Here is a 14,507-nt window from a genome sequence, read left to right as displayed (position 1 = left end):
AGCTATTCATCCCCATCCTTTTTTATTCCCATTTTTTAAAAGACTTTGAAAAAAATACCAGATCTCCTATGGATTAATTTGTTCTAGTCATACAGCTATCAGCATAAACTATCTCAAGGCAGCTATGTTATTTTTATAAGAAGAATTCTGGCCCTGGAATAGTTAGGTTTGTATCATACCTCTGTCCCTCATTAGCTCCATGACTTGGGGAAGTCTCCTTACTTCTCTGAATTTCATCCATTTAGGAATCCTTGCCTCAAAAGGTTAAAATGAGGATTAACTGAAATTCTACGTGAAATTACTGTAAAAGGCTGTATGTGTGACACATGGCTCGTGTGTATTCATGAACTCTTCTCTTAGATGATTGGCTTGTAAATATTATGGATATCATAAACTAATCTTTCATTTGATCTATTTCAGTAAGCAATTGCCCACTTCTAGTCCATCTTCTACATTACCACCAGGCTGAGTTTTCTTGCATGGATATCTGATCATCTCATTTTCCTTAGAGTTGTTTTAAAGATCCCTTTATCACCCCCAAAATAAACCCTTGCCTACTTGCGTAGCATCATTTGTCATTATTTTCTGTACTCCCATGCTTTTGTAGATTTAGCCTTCTTTCTAAAATCTGTGGCCACCCCTCTCTTAGGAAGACCTTCATCATTTGGTTTTTATTTTTGCCACTTCTGACACCATCCTTTAATGTTTTAAAATTAGGCAAAAGAGTTCTTTTGTGACCTTCCCATTATATAAGAATCACCCACTTGGAATGTCCTTCTTTTCCCCTATCCCAGTCTGTCTAACAGATCCTACTTGAGTCCAAGTTTCAGCTTACTGGCCTCTGTGACACAAACCTTCTCCATTTTAGCAACTATCACTTTGTATTTCAGTTGTTTGCACACATACTTTCACAATGGGTTTTAAACTTCCTGAGGGCAAGGGTTAGATATTTTAAACTTTGTATCCTCAGTTCATTTCACATAGTAAACACTTAATGTTTGTTGATTAAAGGAGCAATAAAATTAAGCCAAACATGAAGATGGAGCTGTTGTTCATCATCTCTCTTCAACTCTATCCTGTAGGTGGTATCACCAGATCATTTTCTTACCACCAAGGAAAAAACAGTGCCCCTCTTAGAAGGACCTTTGTCATTTATATATCTTTATATTCTAGGGCCATCCTTAGGTCATGCTTCATATATGAATGTCAAAGAGTTCTTCTGTGCCAATATCCTTACATGTGGGCACAAAAGATCTGCTTATCGTCCTACATGTACTTGACTGTTACATTTCTTTGTCACCACCAATCTTCTCAAAGGAATAGCTGAAGTTTCTTAATTGAAATTAGTCAAATACCTGAATTATCTTGTATTGTGAATTTTAATAGGTCTTTATTTCATATTGGTATTTTAAACCCTGAATGTGACCAGGTAGGCATGAGAGATGTTTTAAGGCATCTTAAAATGTTCCTTTCCATAAAACAGAATTTTGAATTTTTTTGAGAGACAAGGCCATTTCAGAGTCCTTCTCCCCCCCACATTGTGTCAAGTGCTCATTTAAGAATTACTAATCTCTCTTTTTTGACAGTGGTATTATTCAGCACGACTTGATTTTCTCCCTTCAACAAACAGAATGTGTCCTCAAACCAGTTGAATCTTCAGACATGAAAATGACTCAGCTATTCACCAAAGTTGAATCAGAAGATACAAGTAGTCTCTTTGATAAACTTAAGAAGGAACCTGATGCTTTAACTTTGCTGGCCCCAGCTGCTGGAGACACAATCATATCTTTAGATTTTGGCAGCAATGGTGGGTCTTTAGTTATTTTGTTAATTGCCTAAACTATGTTAATTGCCTAAACTTTAACATTTTTTGTTGGTAATCATTTGGACATTGTGGTCTTTGCCCCTGTAATTTCTCAGCATTCCTGCTTTTGCACATTGTTGGAAATTGTGCTTCAAAGTGTTTTTAAGATATTTCTTTTTCCCACTTTTAATTGTTCACTTTTAATAAGCTCTGCTATTTCTATAGCCTACTGTCATATTTTTTCACAAGTTAGCAGGTATACTGCAGTAGGCATAAGTTGCATTAAAGGATAAATAAGCAGTCATACCAGAAATCAAACACTGAAAAAGAAAACTGTAATTTCAAACTATGTTAAATTTTAATGAATAAAAGGTATGAAAAGGTTGGAATTGAAGGAGTTTTTATGCTATATAGATTATAGAAGTTGTCAGTAGTGGATTGGAAAGAACTTAGACTTATGGTTATACCATAATATCTGCAGACTTTCGGATTAAGTAAAATTTGGTAACATTTTTGTTACTTGAGTGAACTAGATAAACCTTTTGTAAAAGGGGGCATACATTTCTGTATATGTTGAAATCTAGATAGTCTTCAAATTGACTAATTTTTTCCCCTACAGACACAGAAACTGATGAACAACAACTTGAGGAAGTTCCATTGTATAATGATGTAATGCTCCCCTCATCCAATGAGAAATTACAGAATATAAATTTGGCAATGTCTCCATTACCTGCCTCTGAAACTCCAAAGCCACTTAGAAGTAGTGCTGACCCTGCACTCAATCAGGAAGTTGCATTAAAGTTAGAACCAAATCCAGAGTCACTGGAACTTTCTTTCACCATGCCCCAGATTCAAGATCAGCCAGCTAGTCCTTCTGATGGAAGCACCAGACAAAGTTCACCTGAGGTAGGTGTCATGATAGAACAAGAAAAGGATAACTTACAGATTTTAATGTTTAGGGACATATATATAAATTTGAACCACATGTCATAGTTTTGTTTCTATGAATTTTAGCACTTTTAAAATTACTACAAAAGCTATGCCTGACTTAGACCTCAGTCCATGTTTTAGGCTCAAAGACAGTCAGGAACATGGGAATGAGCTGCCTTAACATAAGGCAAAAGGTAAAACATATGTTGCTCCTGTGTGTATTTATATCAGTAGGATAAAAAAAGTCTTGAACTTAGATATCCACAGAGAACAATACTGTGTGCCTATGAATGATCTAAGCCCATTCATATTACCCTTTGAGTTGGAGAATTATCCAGTGGCAAAGGGCTTATTATTAGCAAGGCTTAAAAGGGAAAGGACTCTAAGCTCTTTGCCCAATTTAGCACAATTTCCATCACTATTTTGACATTCTGGATAAGAGTAACATGAAAGTCTCACCAAGTCTTACTCAGAAAAATTACTTAGTAACTTTTTAATTCAAGTTCTGTCTTGATACTAGTTTTTCTATAAACAATAAAAATAGTCTTTAAGGGCTAGGCTAGGCCAAGACTGAAGGTATCATATAGGGCTCTATTTCTCAATCTAGAATGATTTGATTTCAGAGCTTCCTATGTCTAAAAACATGCTCATGAGTACGGCAGCTCAGATTTGAATATTATGACTTGATAAATGAGGCTCAAATAAGCCTAAAAAAAGTGGTATATTATTTTACATTAAATATTTACTGACTCAAACTGGCAAGCTAAAAGTAGGAGATTTGACATCTCATAGCCTTCTAGAAAATATATCCTACTCTCTGGTTGCTCAGTTTGCCTAGCACAAAAATGTTCGAGTCATTTTGTTTTTAATCCATAAAAAGTAAATCTAACAAAAATGTTAAGATGAGGAAAGCAAAAGTTTATGCTTAGAATACATAGCTATAGTTTTTTGGTTAGAATTCTTGCTGAAAACTAAACTAGTACTGCATTCATTAAGGTGAATACAAGTAAAGAACTTAAGTCTCCAGCCCTATCCTCGCCTGCCCCCCAGAGTAGCTGTGAGATTTTTAGGTAGATCACCACAGCAGTATGGCCTCTCATTACACAGATTCCAGTGAGTATATCATCTGGTTATTGGCCAGTTAGGTACCATTTGGGAGTTGAATTATTAGGTGAGTTTTATTCTTTAGAATAAGCAGATAAATGCATCTTTTAATCTTATAAATGCTGTTATATTACATAAAGTTAGAAATGGATGTATTGACAGAATTATAAGTGTAAGCTCAAAAAATCTCATTTCTCACTAGTTAGATAAAATTCGATAGAAGAGACAGACTTTGTTGTGTATTCTCTGAGATTAGGTTTTCACATTCTAACAACCAGCAAAACATTTATGTAAGCTTCTTCAGGGAAAAGTAAATATATTAATTCTTTTTACAGCCTAACAGTCCCAGTGAATATTGTTTTGATGTGGATAGTGATATGGTCAATGAATTCAAGTTGGAATTGGTAGAGAAACTTTTTGCTGAAGACACGGAAGCAAAGAATCCATTTTCCACTCAGGTATATGAACTTGTTTATTATATATATTATTCAAAACTGGCTTTGGGTTTAACTTGTTTTTCTTTTATATGGTGTGGCCATTGTAAAAACTCATGTATTTGTTGTTTTAAAGGACACTGATTTAGACTTGGAGATGTTAGCTCCTTATATCCCAATGGATGATGACTTCCAGTTACGTTCCTTCGACCAGTTGTCACCATTGGAAAGCAGTTCTACTACTCCTCAAAGTGCGAGCACAATTACAGTATTCCAGCCGACTCAAATGCAGGAACCTCCTATAACCACCAACACTACCACAGCCACCACTGATGAATTAAAAACAGTGACAAAAGATGGTATGGAAGACATTAAAATATTGATTGCATTTCCATCTCCTCCCCACGTACCTAAAGAAACTACTTGTGCCACAACATCACCATATAGTGACACTGGAAGTCGGACAGCCTCACCAAACAGAGCAGGAAAAGGAGTCATAGAACAGACAGAAAAATCTCATCCAAGAAGCCCTAATGTGTTATCTGTCGCTTTGAGTCAAAGGTATTTATATGTAACATTAAAGTTATAGTTTGTTATTTTTGAGGAAACATGTATGATGGTAAATTATTTCTAAATGTAGCAAACTTTCTGATTTATATGCTTTAAGGAACATAAAATTGACGTACAAATTCTGAACTTAAAACAAGCACTCAAAAAACCATTTCTAAATTAGCTTGTGTATTACTTTATAGTCATATCACTTATCTAAATGTAGGAGTAGAAGGGTCTTCTAATACCTCTAAAAATAAAATCCAGCCAGTAAGTTCTGTAAATGTACAAAAATTGGCCCAGTTTCTTGTAATTGCTTAAATCAGACTCATTAACTATCCTTACTTGCCTCCATAGCTTGGAGCTCTTTTTAAGCTTAGCTGAAAAAAACCTTTCCAACTTAAGGGTATTTCCAGTTCTCCAATCCAAATTGAACTTGATGGTCTTCAGTCCTCAGTATTCAATATAGATATTTATAAGCATTTAAAAAAAATTGATGTATAGTTATAAATTGCTTTTATTTTTCCTTTTTATTTATAGAACACTAGCTATATCATAGGTTAAATATTTTTTAAAAGCTATAACAAGAATCTAAGCATGTGTCATGGCATTGCTTCTATGGAGCTAGTTTGAGCAAACATATGGTCACTATCCAAATTTTAAGTTATAATTTTTGTGTATAATTTGTAATAGGATTTGACACATTTAAAATTTAGGCTGTAGTCAGAGGAAACAAGTTAGTGGAGCAGTGTGTGGAGGAGAGGAATGATTCCTCCACAGTGCCTAGACTAAGTCAGATATCAATAGCAATAGGAAAAAGCACTGCCATAGCCAGAGCTTATGGCTTTATTCTCCTGCCCTGCATCACTGCTTTGACCTAGAATGCTAGGAGAGGCCTTTTCCCAGAGCTAGGAAAAGATCTTAGAGCTTTAAATTATCAAAGAAGTATTTAACATTATTGTTTTACTATTATCACCAACCGACTTTAGAGCTCCTTTGGGAGGTGACAGTGCCTCGGGCATTTCTGTGTTACTAATACTTAACTCAGTACCTAACATGTAGCACTTGCTTCAATAAATGGTTATTAGATGGAGAGAAGAATGAACATAGCAGTAGAATTGGCAGTGATCTGTAATTTTCAGTTACAGCTACAGAGAACCATGGGCTGTTTGGTTTTCTGAATAACTACGTACTTGTCAAAACCAAAGTCCAACAAACATCTAGTCATTTTAGCAATTTTTTTTACATTAGTTCCAATATAGTATGTACTAAACACTTTATGAACTTAACCATTCAGAACTATATGGAGGCTTTTTCTTTACTACCTCTGTAGGTAATTTGCAAAATCAAAGTGCTACGGTAAACCAGACAATTTGCAGCTTTTAGAGCAAAGATTAAAAATAAACCATTAAAAGTACTACTACTAAGATGATATTTACATGATAGACTGAGTTACGCTTAATAGAGGTAACATTTATATAAAAATTTAAAAATCTGCCTGTCTATATATTGACGGTTTCATAGAATTTTTTAAAAATACAAAACAAGACTGCATGTAGGAGAGCCGTTAGAGTAGTACATCCCTTACCCATATGCCATTCTCAACTAGATGGGACAGCAAGGAGCTATTGTGATTATGTTGGGGGTGGGCGGGCGGTTCTTGAAAAGGCGAAACAGATATAACAAAATCGATGTACTTGACACATAAAACAGTTCTTCACTATTTAGTATTAATTTTAGATGCAGATCAAGTTTGATAACCAGATCAATACTGAGGGCAAAATGGCTTAGTGGGAGGATCACTGGGAAGGAGACTGGGTATCAGGAGACCTGCAGTGTACTTCCATATCTGCAGCTAATTAGCAACAGAGCAAGTTACCTAACAAGCCTCAGGTTTCTCATTTATAGAATGTGTATTATATTACCTGTATTATCTTGGGGATTGGAGTGAAGCTACAGTGAACTAATGAACATGCAATGTTTTATAAACTGAAAGCGTAACACAAATGTGAAATTAATCTTTTATTACAGTAGTCCCAAGAATATCTGTGTATTAGGTGGGATGAAAGGCCAATATTTAACTCTTTGACATCAATTTAGTTCTGTTCAGTTCTATTTTCTAAATAGGGAAATGCATATTTTAGGAAATTTTGTTTTAAAAAATGAACTTGGGCTTTCAAGGTAATAAACTTTAGTAATCAGGACGGTTCTCTTATGTATAACATTATATTCCTTAATGTTGGAAAATAGGCATTACATATTTCATTTTAGAAAAGTAACTGGATATTTTTTAAATAAATAAAACAACCATATTTTTATTAAAAAATATTTTTCAGAACTACTGTTCCTGAGGAAGAACTAAGTCCAAAGATACTAGCTTTGCAGAATGCTCAGAGAAAGCGAAAAATAGAACATGATGGCTCACTTTTTCAAGCAGTAGGAATTGTAAGTGTGACAGTATGTTTGCTTTTCTATTCTAGCTAATGTGCTATTTCTAAGTTAGATATATAGGTAACTCCTTGTATCTTCCAAATACTAATGTTACATTTTCAGAAGTTATACATTGTTTTTTTTCACTTGTACACACTCTTTCTTAAAAATACAAACATTTAATGAATCCAGTCTTGGTGTAAAAATTCCAAACACTAGAGATGTATTTTGAGTAAGTACAGTTCTCCCCTCATTCCACACCCAGTGTCACCACCAAGTCTCTTTCTCTTCCCTTTAGGTTACTTTCCCTTCTTACCCACAGAACAGTCAGTGCTGGTGTAATCCATACTGATATTTTCAGACCAAATTAACAGGAAAGCATTTACACACGTAGCTGTCATAATGACCGGCAAATGAATTCACCGGTAGTATGAAGTAGTATGAAGAAAAAGAATTTAAAATAACTTAGGGCAGTATTTAAGAATCTTGCCCACATATTGTTAGCAAACTTACACTGATTTCAAAGTTTTGACTTAAAAAAAATTCAACATAGTAAAATTGAAATAACTTTACTGTTTTTAGGGAACATTATTACAGCAACCAGATGATCGTGCAACTACTACATCACTTTCTTGGAAACGTGTAAAAGGATGCAAATCTAGTGAACAGAATGGAATGGAGCAAAAGACAATTATTTTAATACCCTCTGGTTAGTTTATTCTTTCTGCCCTTGAACATCACAAAGAGAATTAAAATATATGAAACTTTTATTTAGGAGCTTTACTCCAATTGAGAGTGATTTTCACTCCTTAGCAGGATTAAAAAGTAAGGTTGCATTTTATTTGATCAGTAATAGCTATTTCAAGATGGAACTATGAATTTTTAGTAATTATCTTTGATCTGAGTCTGTGTGCTATCAATATTGAATAGAAGCTGAAGCTTGCACATTTTAATGCCTTTTTCTAAATTGGTTTATCACGCCTTTGTGCCTTCAAGGTACCTTTAAACATTTGTGACATAGCACCAGTAACAATTTTTTGCACTTTCTTGTTTACACGATTGTGGTTTTGCCTAATAGACTAAAACCCTTCTAGCGCTTATTTGCCTTATTTTCCCCAATACCTAGTGCATAGTGGCTGTTTAATAATATTCATGGATTAGATGAATAAATACTTAAGTATCTTTGTTTTTCAGATTTAGCATGTAGACTGCTGGGGCAATCAATGGATGAGAGTGGATTACCACAGCTGACCAGTTATGATTGTGAAGTTAATGCTCCTATACAAGGCAGCAGAAACCTACTGCAGGGTGAAGAATTACTCAGAGCTTTGGATCAAGTTAACTGAGCTTTTTCATAATCTCATTCCTTTTTTTGGACACTGGTGGCTCATTACCTAAAGCAGTCTATTTATATTTTCTATATCTAATTTTAGAAGCCTGGCTACAAATACTGCACAAACTTGGTTAGTTCAATTTTGATCCCCTTTCTACTTAATTTACATTAATGCTCTTTTTTAGTATGTTCCTTAATGCCAGATCACACACAGCACATTTTCACAGTTCTTTGGTATTTAAACCATTGCATTGCAGTAGCATCATTTTTAAAATGCACCTTTTTATTTATTTATTTTGGGCTAGGGAGTTTGTCCCTTATCGAATTATTTTTAATAAGATGCCAATGTAATTTTTTTTTAAGAAGGCAAGTAACCTTTCATCATGATGAGTTTGAAAAATTTTTACTCAGTTTTTTCACATTTTACATAAACAGTAATGATTTGCCAGCAGTACATGGTAGCCACAATTGCACAATATATTTTCTTAAAAAAATACCAGCAGTTACTCATGCAATATATTCTGCATTTATAAAACTAGTTTTTAAGAAGAAATTTTTTTTGGCCTATGAAATTATTAAACCTGGAACATGACATTGTTAATCATATAATAATGATTCTTAAATGCTTGTATGGTTTATTATTTAAATGGGTAAAGCCATTTACATGATATAGAAAGATATGCATATATCTGGAAGGTATGTGGCATTTATTTGGATAAAATTCTCAATTCAGAGAAATGATCTGATGTTTCTGTAGTCACTTTGCCAGCTCAAAAGAAAACAATACCCTATCTGTAGTTGTGGAAGTTTATGCTAATATTGTGTAATTGATATTAAACCTAAATGTTCTGCCCACCATGTTGGTATAAAGGTATTTTGAGCAGATTGTGAACAAGAAAAAAATCATGCTTTGTTAGCAAAATTGCCTAGTATGTTAATTTGCTCGAAATTTGATGTTTGGTTTTATGCACTTTGTCGCTATTAACATCATTCTGTTTTCATATAGATTTCAATAATTGAGTAATTTTAGAAAAGCATTATTTTAGAAATATATAGTTGTCACAGTAAACATCTTGTTTTTCTATGTGCATTGTACAAATTTTTCATTCCTTTTGCTCTTTGTGGTTGGATCTAACACTAACTGTATTGTTTTGTTACATCAAATAAACATCTTCTGTGGACCAGGCCCCCTTTGATCGGCTTTTATGTTAAAATAATATTTGCTTTAACACCTCCAACTCATAATATTGTTTACCAACAGTTTAAGTATTTTATGAATATTACATTACTCTTGTTTATTTCTACATTTATCGTATTGCCATCACCTTAAGTTATACTGTGTCCCTAAATGTAATGTTAAATAATAACAAACGGTAATGTTCCACTGTGAAAAGTATGCTTTTAGAAAAGAAACTTGTCATTTATGAACCTTTAATTTATTAAAGTAAAACAAAATTTTAATGTTCTAATATGAATGGGATGAATGAAGCAAATCCTGAACATTATAGTTACATAATGTTGTATGGGCTAGAAAGTTCCTCTGAAGCAGTGGTCCCCAGCCTTTTTGGCACCAGGGAACGGTTTCGTGGAAGACAGTTATTCCACGGTTGGGGGGTGGGGGATGGTTTCGGATGATTCAAGCGCATTACATTTATTGTGCCCTTTATTTCTATTATTATTACATTGTAATATATAATGAAATAATTATGCAACTCACCATAATGCTGACAGGAGGAGGAGCTCGGGTGGTAATGCTAGCGATGGGGCGCGGCTATAAATACAGATGAAGCTTCGCTCGCTCACCTGCCGCTCACCTCCTGTTGTGGGCCCGGTTCCAAACAGGCCACAGACTGGTACCAGTTTGTGGCCCAGGGGTTGGGGACCCCTGCTCTAAAGATCTCCGATCTATTGTCACTCACAGATAAAGAAATTTAGACCTCAAATGATAAAGGATTTGTCCAAGCCTTAAAGGTAATAGTGGCAGACCGAAGATTTAAACTTAGGTCTTCTGACTCTAATATGAAACTAGAAAAACGTTGCTTTGTTTTTGTCTTAATGATACTGTATATTTAAAATTTTTTAAATAGCTTTTTTCCCTATATTTTTAAAATGAAATAGCATTATTTCTTTTATGATTGTAAAAGTAATACATTCCTACTTAAAATTTAAAAAATCAGACAGCACAAAAAGATATAATAAGAGATAGTGAATCCCTGCTCCTAGAAGTAACAGCAAATTATTTTTATGGACAAATTACATAGGCAGTGCCAGAGCCTTAGGCCCTGTATCCTGAGGTTAGAGGAACAAAATATCCTGGACAAAATTAAGCCACAGATCTTAGGAGGCTGTTTTTATCTTAGAATGAAGAAAATCTGATTACAGTTACATGAAAATATGGGAACAAAAGTTTACAATATTAAGACTCAACCTAAGTTTTTAGGGGCATATTTCACTGCAAATACTATGATCCAAAGTGCTTCTGCATTTAATTACAGATAGTACTAGAGGTGGTATTTTAGAATAAAGTAGTTGCTTAATATTCCCGGGTTGAAATTTAAAATTCTGCTCATTTTGTTAGCAAATTAACTTAAGCTGAAATCTAGAAGTTGATCGTTTTCAATTATTAGTTAATGGTCAGATCTGTAATGACCACGAGTAGGAAAATGACTTGTGGAGCAATGATTTAGATGAAAAAGCCACTTTAAAGGATGGTAAAGCTGGGAGAAAACAAGTATCCACCCCTTGGTCATTCAGAAAATAAGTCCCCTGGAGTGCTTGAAGCTGTTTTAAATAGCAGAACCAGCCTTTCCTCCCAGCATTGTGCCAGCCTCTTTGAGACCGTAACAAATGTCTTTATAATGCCTTGAGCCAAGTATAGCTCTACCCCAGCAGCTACAGTCCTGTATTGTCTCCCTTCCTGATGAATGCCTATACTTCTTCCTCTGGCGGTGCTGTGAGTGAATGACCACAGTATTATTTTCACATCTGAAAAAAGTATGGCAAAGGAGCTTAGTGTATTTTGTTCATTTGTTCTAAGCCTCACTATTAACTCTGGAACTGAAAAAGATTTCCCCAGGGAGCCTACCATTGGTAGGTACAACTTCTTTTAGATTAGGAGTTAAAATGAATCTAATGCTAGACTTTGTGCTAAGCATTTTGCATGTTATCTCACAATCTTCAAAAAAACACTATGAAATAGTACCTGTATCTCATTTTGTAGATGAGAAAACAGTCTTGGAGAGATGGCCTATGATTCAGAGTGTCTGAGCTGGTGAAGTGCTAGCCAGTCCAGTAGAACCTTACCCCTTTTCCCATTAACTGTTTAAATGGCAAATAGAAAGCAATGAGGGTGTAGGGAACTGAGAGTGGTTGTCCCTTGATGGTAATGAAATCATAGAGGACACTGAGGGGATGGTCTATGAGAGGAATGGCAAGGCAAATGGAAATGAATAAAAGAGGTGTTCTGGTGCTATTTAGTGGGTTTTGAGTTTGAGCTAGAGATTTTGGTGTGTGGTTACGGAGACATTAACTCAGGTAAATGAGGTGGTATATGAAATGCATGTTGATAAACTATAAAAGGCCAGATGAATATATGGTATGGTTCTGTCAGCGCTGTTCGATTTAATAGCATGCTAGACACGTTTATTTTCTTATAAGTTTGTATTAACCTCACAACTACCATTCTAAAGTTTGATTTCCCCCTACAACCTCTAAAATGGAAAAATGATGAACTTAAAGCTACTGGCTTTGCAGAAACGTCAACATTCCAAAAGTTCAAATTTCCAATGTAGCAACGTCAAAAACAAGTTGCAAATAATACAAAATCATTTTTTTTTAACGGTGTTTGGTTAAATAAAACCTTTGCAAACATGTTGCTATGTAGAACCAACAAAAATGTAAAAAAAATTTTACTGGGGTGTTTTTTAAGTCTGCCACTAACCACTTTGCTCATATTTCCTCCCTTTAAATAGCGCTGAGCCTGTTGTCCCAGATCATTTTACAGAGAAGTAGTTCAATCTGTAGGATGTGAAATGAAAGTCTCCCTGTAAAACAAAAACTACACCTTACCTCTACCCTCCTATGAACACCTTCGGAGCTTTGTTGTGTTCACATCTTTAAGAGGTTTGGACATAATTTTTATTCTTACCTGTAGTGGACGGCATTATCCAAGACGCTGCTCAGACACCCGATCTCCTTGTACTATTTAATTTCTTTTATTCCTTTGTCTTGGCTCCATTCCGGCACGGAGAGGAAAGACAGGTGCCTGAGAGCGGCAGTGATCAGACCCTCAGCGGGGAGAACAGCAAGGATGCGGAAGGGACCGGCACCACTTCTGGCCCTGGCGCCCTGGTGCCTACATGATGACGATGTGAAATGTGAGCCGCCCGGAGAAACTTCTCCAAACCCCGCCCGCCGCGCTTCAGGCCACGCCCCAGTACGTGCTGGGGCTCAGCACCGCAGCCCCAGCCCCGCCCGCGGCCGGGGACTGGGGGCCGGCGCGAGGCGGCAGGAGTGGCGCGTGTGGCTGCTGCTCCGGGCTCCCGCCTACGTGTGGGAGCGCATGTGGAGGCACCGCCCCGCCCGGCTTTAGAATGCGCGCGCGCGCGGACGGAAGGGTCGGCGGGGGCTCGTGGGCCCCGCGCTGCCCTTTGTCTTCCGTGATCTGCTCGATTCGCCTGCCAGCCCTTACTGAAACTTGGCCGTTTTGGATGTTGGAGTTTGCGGGGCGGGGGGAGATTTGAGGGAAGGAGAAGTGAAGTGTTGCTGTAGGTAGAGCTGTCTTCCGAACTCCCAAGCAGATGCTTTGGAGTGTTAAGCTGTGCTCTGTAGAACAGAGAAATGTCGAGGGGTCGCCTAACAGATTGCGTAACTACGCAACAGTTTAAAAAGATTAGTCCTATCTACTAATCTTATCAAAAACAGAGACGTTGTGTGTACATTTCAACATATTACCCCTAAGGCACTCAAAGGCTTCGTTTATTTTAAATAAAGCACTTTGAGATATGCTTGATTAAGTAATTAAATGGAAACTAGCTGCCCTGGGTGGGTTTTTATTGTTGTTTTGTTTTGTTTTTTTCTGCTTGTCGTGTTTTTTGAATTTATTGTGTGTCTGCACCCTGAGAATCCTTTGGGAGAAGATAATCTTTTTGGAAAGAAGGGAGGTGAGTTTGGAAAACAAAAGCTTGGGGCATTAAATTTAGTCTCCTGTAATTAGGTTATGATTGCGCAGTTTGTTGTAAAGTACGGAGCCAGGTATTGTTTAGAATAAATAACCTCGCTTTTGTATATACACAGCTGACTACATCTTATATTTTATTTTAAATTGTTTTTTTTCAGGAAAATCCATTGTTCATGTTTTCTCAAATAGAATTTCCTACAAAGTAGGACATTAAAAATTCTCTTTTAACATTTAAAACAAGTGGCCGAGGTGTTCTAAATATTTTTTTCCTAATAAAAACTGAACTGTAGCCTCAGTCACCATGTTTGTACTTAATTAGGTGTTATTTAGGGAGAATACTACAACTCTTTTGGTCTTATTGATGCTTAATAAATCATTGTAAACTGGTGATTCTTCACGGAGGAGAGCAGGCCAGGGGATTGGAGGAGTAGGGTTCTTTAATGTTAATCACAAAAGCATTTTTTAAAATTGAGAAACATCATATATAGCCTGACAAGTAGTCTAGGACGCTGTTAAGTCATATTTTTTAGAGATCTTTGAAATATTAAAACATGAAACATTTTTATGTAGAGATCCTTTCCATATATTTCTGGATAATATTACTGGCTCTTTAAAATGGCTTTTTTTTTTTTTTAATGGTTCCACACACAACTGCTTATGACATACTCTAATAGGAGTACTGGACAAGCTTTGGGGTAAGCCATTATAAGCTGTTGCCTAATTCTACAGCCTACTGGTAGAGTA

General features: G+C 35.9%; 1 protein-coding gene and 1 long non-coding RNA gene across 3 annotated transcripts in view; one reads left to right on the top strand and one right to left on the bottom strand.

The window, feature by feature from the left end:
* The window catches only part of HIF1A (hypoxia inducible factor 1 subunit alpha), a 41,433-nt gene extending 31,663 nt beyond the window's left edge, over positions 1-9,770 (top strand). For both annotated transcript variants that reach the window (XM_060004440.1, XM_060004441.1), the window contains 7 exons: positions 1,587-1,807; positions 2,424-2,710; positions 4,174-4,296; positions 4,409-4,833; positions 7,158-7,266; positions 7,834-7,960; positions 8,446-9,770. In XM_060004440.1, coding sequence (XP_059860423.1) covers positions 1,587-1,807; positions 2,424-2,710; positions 4,174-4,296; positions 4,409-4,833; positions 7,158-7,266; positions 7,834-7,960; positions 8,446-8,597 — 1,444 coding nt within the window. In that variant the 3' untranslated portion in view covers positions 8,598-9,770. The remainder of the gene's footprint in view (positions 1-1,586; positions 1,808-2,423; positions 2,711-4,173; positions 4,297-4,408; positions 4,834-7,157; positions 7,267-7,833; positions 7,961-8,445) is intronic.
* The window catches only part of LOC132420219 (uncharacterized), a 35,263-nt gene extending 22,335 nt beyond the window's left edge, over positions 1-12,928 (bottom strand). The window contains exon 1 of the long non-coding RNA XR_009518330.1: positions 12,732-12,928. This is a non-coding gene — a long non-coding RNA (uncharacterized lncRNA). The remainder of the gene's footprint in view (positions 1-12,731) is intronic.
* Positions 12,929-14,507: the final 1,579 nt, after the last annotated feature.

Source organism: Delphinus delphis, chromosome 2 (assembly GCF_949987515.2).
Source record: "Delphinus delphis chromosome 2, mDelDel1.2, whole genome shotgun sequence".
Taxonomy (NCBI): Eukaryota; Metazoa; Chordata; class Mammalia; order Artiodactyla; family Delphinidae; genus Delphinus; species Delphinus delphis.
Note: the sequence above shows the minus strand (reverse complement) of the source record. Positions and strands in the feature narration are given on the sequence as shown.